The sequence below is a fragment of the Terrapene carolina genome, unplaced genomic scaffold, assembly GCF_002925995.2.
Source record: "Terrapene carolina triunguis isolate 2854851 unplaced genomic scaffold, T_m_triunguis-2.0 Scaffold102, whole genome shotgun sequence".
NCBI classification, from domain to species: Eukaryota; Metazoa; Chordata; order Testudines; family Emydidae; genus Terrapene; species Terrapene triunguis.
The window spans coordinates 4,484,055-4,490,054 of NW_020664453.1; the positions used below are offsets into that span (position 1 = coordinate 4,484,055).

At 39.4% G+C, this 6,000-nt stretch overlaps 1 protein-coding gene across 1 annotated transcript in view; it reads left to right on the forward strand.

The window, feature by feature from the left end:
* Window positions 1–6,000, forward strand: part of LOC113406500 (terminal uridylyltransferase 4-like) — a 62,269-nt gene that overhangs the window by 45,296 nt on the left and 10,973 nt on the right. The window contains exons 20-25 of the mRNA XM_026651732.1: window positions 185–262; window positions 657–834; window positions 1,206–1,253; window positions 1,348–1,430; window positions 3,521–3,636; window positions 4,512–4,672. Of these exons, the coding sequence (XP_026507517.1) occupies window positions 185–262; window positions 657–834; window positions 1,206–1,253; window positions 1,348–1,430; window positions 3,521–3,636; window positions 4,512–4,672 (664 nt within the window). The remainder of the gene's footprint in view (window positions 1–184; window positions 263–656; window positions 835–1,205; window positions 1,254–1,347; window positions 1,431–3,520; window positions 3,637–4,511; window positions 4,673–6,000) is intronic.

Sequence of the window (6,000 nt, forward strand, 5' to 3'; positions counted from 1 at the left end):
ATTGCCTTTAGGTAAAATGCATTTGAATGTTTTCCATGTAATGCCAAGCACCTTTCAAACAAGTACTGAAATAAAAAGCTGTTCTTGCAATAGTCTTTGCAACAAAACTGTCACTGTTTTATGATTACTTAAACCCAAGGTGGCAGTGAACACTAGAAAGATAACTGTTCTTGTGTTTTTGCAGATATTTGATGGAAAACAGATTCCTCAGAGAATGGTTGATGGGTGGAATGCCTTTTTCTTTGATGACATGGAAGAGCTGGTAATGTTCCAATTCCAAAATACTCACTAAAACTTAGGGCTTGAATACATGGGAAAGCTTTACCAGTTATACCAGCATAGTTAAATTGTCATGATTATACTGTTATAGCTCCCTGTGTAGATACTCACACTCCAGAATAAGAGTAAGCTAAACCGAAAAACCCAAACTGCTTCCAAAGCAACGTAAGTTAAAGCAGAAAAAGGCACTCTTGTACTGGAATAAGTGTCCACATAGGGAGTTATGGCAGTATAAAAATATCCATTTAAAGTCATGGCTTAGTTTATACAGATATAACTTTTTCCTGTAGACAAGCCCCTTATTAAAATGTGTAGTTCAGGGGGGAAAGTACTTGGTTAATTGTGCCTATACGAACTGTGTCTTAAATTGCATGTAGAAGAAGCGTTTGCCTTCACTTGGAAAGAACACTGAGTCACTTGGAGAACTCTGGTTAGGGTTGCTGCGATTCTACACTGAAGAATTTGACTTCAAGGAATATGTGATCAGCATTCGGCAGAAGAAACTACTAACCACCTTTGAGAAACAGTGGACATCCAAATGCATTGCCATTGAAGGTACCTATTTGTTGAATTTCTGTTCTGTTATGCAACAAAACAATGAACACATGCTTGGGGATCTGATCTCCCATTGATGCACAGGATCTTTGCATGGGGAACTCCCATTAATGATAATGAGACTTTAGTTTGCAAATCCTACAGCATACGTAAATGGGACAATAGACCCCTAACTTTTAATATTTCTTCTGTGCGTAATTCACATCTATTTTAAACCCACTGCAATCAATAACCCAAAAATTGCCCTGCTCCCACCTATGAGTGTGTGTAATATGGGACCTTACACATTTAAATACATGTATTAAATGAGAGAATATTTTATGCTGCAACATATTTTGCTCACTCTTGGATATTTTTCTTCCTTCCCTTAGATCCTTTTGACTTGAATCATAATCTTGGTGCTGGAGTCTCCAGAAAAAGTAAGATATTTATTCCTACTACAGAGCTCTTACTAATTTCTAAAGCAAAGTGCCTTTCTTTTGTCTTCCAATGATTTTATCTTCTCTTCAATAGTGACCAATTTCATAATGAAGGCATTTATCAATGGGAGAAAACTGTTTGGTACCCCATTCTATCCAATCCTGGGAAGAGAAGCTGTAAGTTCTCTTTGTTTGTGTCTTAAGCTTTAGTATAGTTTCCTTTCCTATATCCATCAGAGTGGTGTATTCTCTTGGCTTCTTTCAAATGTGTATGACACGCAGTCATTCATAAACTGAATAAAAAAGGTACAACTGGATAGAAGGCTGAGTACGAGGCATATAGAAACAGACCAGTAGGTATTTTCAGCATTCTCAGAGAAGGGAACTATGTAGTAGATCAAACCCTTTGCAGTAGTAAGTACTGCATTGGCAACTTCTCAGAAGCACCTGAGTTGTATATAGATTTATATAACTTCTTTTATTAAAAAAAGAGTAAACACACAGCCATTGTAATTAGATTTTATTTGATAAACAAATAAAACTTGCTTATTGCTTCAGTTCCTCAGCAATAAAAATGTGAAGCTGATGAGCTTTGTTCTTGTCTTACACTTACAGACCGGGAGCAGCATTTGGCTCTCCAACTATGTGCTAAGCAGCTCTAATGTAGAAAATACATCATCAAAAGGGAAGAGAATCCTAGATTTTATCTAAGAGCAAAAAGTTGAGTGTGAAGCCTTAGAATAATGATCGATACTTGTTTTCTTAATAAAGCAGTCAGAAGACTCGTTGCTTAATCAGCTTTAAAACACACTAAAGGCTTTAAGAACTTTGGTGATGGTCTGAATTAGTTGCTAAATAGCAGGAACAATCCCATTAGGCTTTGCACATACCCAGTATTGTTAATTTCTGCACTGGGTGGTAATGACTGATTGCTCATTAAGAAAATAAACTTTTCAAGCCTAACCAATAGAACGTATACTGTCCACTGTAAACCACTATCAGAAACTCATTCCCATTGAGCGATCAGTTTTTCAAAGAACCTGTGCTTGCAGACTGATGTTTCTGCCATGAGGAAGGGTCTTAGTTGAAACACCTGTATCTTAGACAGAAAACAAACAACATCTTTGAAAAACCTTATAATAATAGCTAAGCAGGTGGCCAGCTGGGATTATCTAGATAAGGAGGGATTTTCAAAAGCACTAAGTGAGTTAGGCGTGCAAGTCCCATTGATTATTAATAGAACTTGTGCTCCTAAGTCACTTAGGTGCTTTTGAAAATCTCAACCTTACTGTTTGCTTATATCTTAAAAACAAAACAAAAAAAACCCCACCATCAAAATCTGCAAATTGGACATATAACTAGTATATGTAAATAAGTATGGTTATCACTATTGCCATGGTCGTCCTTCCTCCACTCCTTCCATTTGTTGGTTATACTCGCTTGTATTTTGTCTTAACTTGCATCATATGCTCTTTGTGGGAGGATCTGTTTCTTGCTCTGTGTTTGGACAATATCTACCCCAGTGGGTGCTGATCTGATTGGGGCTTTTGGGTGTTGCATATATACAATTAATAAGTAATAAATTAACATGTTGGACTTAGTTTTTTGTGTTTGAGGAATAAAATGAACGAAATGTATGTGTGTCTGTGTAATAATCACATCCCAGATTATTATTAATCAGCCTTCTCTCAAGCAGCATCTGTGTTTATTGTTTGCAAGGGCATTCAACAAGATGCTCCAGTATCTAAATGGAAATATCTTCAATTTGCAGTGCTCTGTCCCAGGGTCTCATCCAACATTTTACAGAAAAGTTGGCCAAGTCAACATATGCCCTAACTGTGCATCCTAACATCAGGGAAATACCATGAATTATAGTATTATAATGTTTTATTTATTCAAAGCACTTTTATAAACAGCTAATCCCCACACCGCCAGATCACACTCCATTCATACAGATGATGTTACATGATTTCCCCAAGTCCACAATGGGAGTCTGTTCCAGAGCTGTGATTAGAACAGGAGAGTTACTACACTCACTCCTGTAGACCAAGCTGCTCTCTTTATAAAACACATATTTTGACTTTAACTTAGACTAAGTTAAAGGCTGCGTGGAGTTTGTCATAGAATGAACGTGAGAGGGTAGCAAATGAAAGCATGCCACCCCAACTTAGATCTTTGGGACAATCTGATTTATCTGTCCTCTCTGGCTGTTGTAAATTAATAAATGAATAACTTCTCTAGTGTAAAAGTCTGACACTTGTCTGCAGGAATACTTCTTTGACTCCAAAGTATTGACAGATGGGGAGCTGGCACCCAATGATAGATGCTGCCGTGTCTGTGGAAAAATTGGTCACTACATGAAAGACTGTCCAAAAAGGAGAAGGTGAGTAAAATACATGAAGCAGTCATCTTAAATTAAAATTTATTTAATTCAGGTCATCATATTAAGTGAGGAGGACTTTCATGGCTTGCATATTCAATGCAGATAAGAAAAACGTATTACAGGGAATACAATGTTTTTCTTATCAAAGCTTCCCATTTGTCCTTCTTAAGAGTCCGTTGACCTCATCTTCCCACCCCCTTTTTGCTTTGCCCAACCACAGTCAATGACTAACCACAATCAATTCCCAGTGCTCTCCTGAAAGCACGTGCACACACATGCATGACTGAACTAACAAGATATGTGCTAAACACCAGTATTATCATCTGCTCTTTGTTGCAAACAATCCTGTAGCCTTTGTCAGTACATTGTCTATTTAGATTGTAAGCTTTGGGAGGGGGACTACATTTTACCACATGACTTTAAAGTGCACAACTGTATAGACTATTACAGTGGCTTATTGTATTACTTATGATGAAGAAACAGTACAGCTTAAGGAAAGGTTGTTCCTTATTCCTCACGTTAATTCCAGTTTGCCATTTCTTCTGCCAGTGCTCAACATTTGAAAGAGCATCACTGTTTCGTGCTGCACCCATCAATGCTGTTACTGGGCCAGGCCCAGGATGCTAACGTATTCTTCCTGAGAAGTAATACCTTCTGTTGTAGCACCTCCACCATCCAACACAAACTGAGTTCATTGACTCCACTACAAGCTGTTCTTTAACCAGCCCAGACTCTGGAAAGTGTTTCCCTGCGGGCTCTGGGGTAGTTGTATTCCAGTACATATGTTGGTCATGATATTCCTTCACTGGACATAGGAACTGTAGAACTGTACAGACGATGTTTTGGCACCAGTGTTAATAAACTTTACCATGTAGGCTGAAGAAGAAGGAGAATGAGAAAGACGATGAAAAAGAAGTGAAAGAAGAGGACAGGGAGACTAGAGAGAAGAGATGTTTCATCTGTGGGGATGTGGGACATGTTCGAAGGGATTGTCCTGAGTTCAAACAAACTCGACCGAGAAATAACAGCGTGCCAGGTAAACAAGCGGTCTCATCTATGATGGTTTCTGTTATTGTCATTAGAAAGTTCTGAGGCTATTCTATTTGGGTTTCTACACCACCCTCCTCAGCATTGCACGTTCTCACATTTGCAGCCCAAGACACCCACTGTCACTGTCATCACAAGCTTCATTATAAGCACCTCTTTTCTCTAAAAGGGATGTTGCCTCAAGCTTTAGCATCTTTGGACCAGATTCTTGAATCCAGATGTGCTGAGTTCATCACAAGACAAAGTGAATGGATGGAAGAAGGTGTATCTAAGTCACCTTTCCACTCTCTTGATCCTGGAAAAGTTGGGGAGGTATTTTGGACCCCAGCATAATTTAAAGCAACCTAAGCACTGCTGTAAGTTAAGCCACCAGGAACAGCCATTGAAGGGTCTGTTTTGCTGGCTAAGGATTTAGCAATGTTAGGCAATGCCACTGGCCTACCCACACTACGCCATGTTGTAAGGGCCAGGAGTGGCTGGTGTAAAGTTAGCTGCACCAGCTTAATCCCTCTTGGGTATTCCCCTACGTAAACAGAATCCTGAACTGTTTTATGCTGCGTGACCAGCTCAAAGCAGCCACAACCAGGGGCAGGGATCCTAGCTCTTGTTCACTGAGACCCACGGAGAAGTAGACCAGGGGTTCTCAAACTGAAGGTCATGACTCCTCGGGGTTGCGAGGTTAATATGTGGGCGTTGCAAGCTGTCATCCTCCACCCCCAAACCCCACATCACCTCCAGAATTTATAATGGTATTAAATATAAAAAAATGTGTTTTTAATTTATAAGGGGAATTGCACTCAGAGCCTTACAGTGTGAAAGTGCATTCCCTTATAGCAATGACAGCAAGGGGATGGCGGTTTACTTAACACTAGATTTTATTTGCCTCTTCGCACATATAAACATACTTTTAAATTATAAACCTTTTTCTGTGTTGAAGTGCTTTATAGTTGGAGATGGGTCTAAGATGTAAAGTTGAAATCCAAAATCCTTTAGAGTTTAATGGTGTTTGGATCCAGGGTTTTGGTCATACACCTCTCTTACATAATCTTATCAGGCTCCCCTGCACCTCTCTTTCTGAAATGATAAAAGTGTGGTTTCTCACTGTTTGGCAAGAGTGGGTTAAGGAAAGATCCTTGGGACATGACTGAGTGGTCTGAGGGGCCCAACAGCATAAAGCAGTGAGAAAATAAGTGTGAGTATGGGGACTGGGAGTGAGGAAAGAACAAGAAGACCAAACAGTGGTAAATAACCAGAGGAGCTGGGAAGGAAGAGTAATGAGGAAAGTGTTGGGAGAAGATGTCTCTGTTTGGGCTGTCA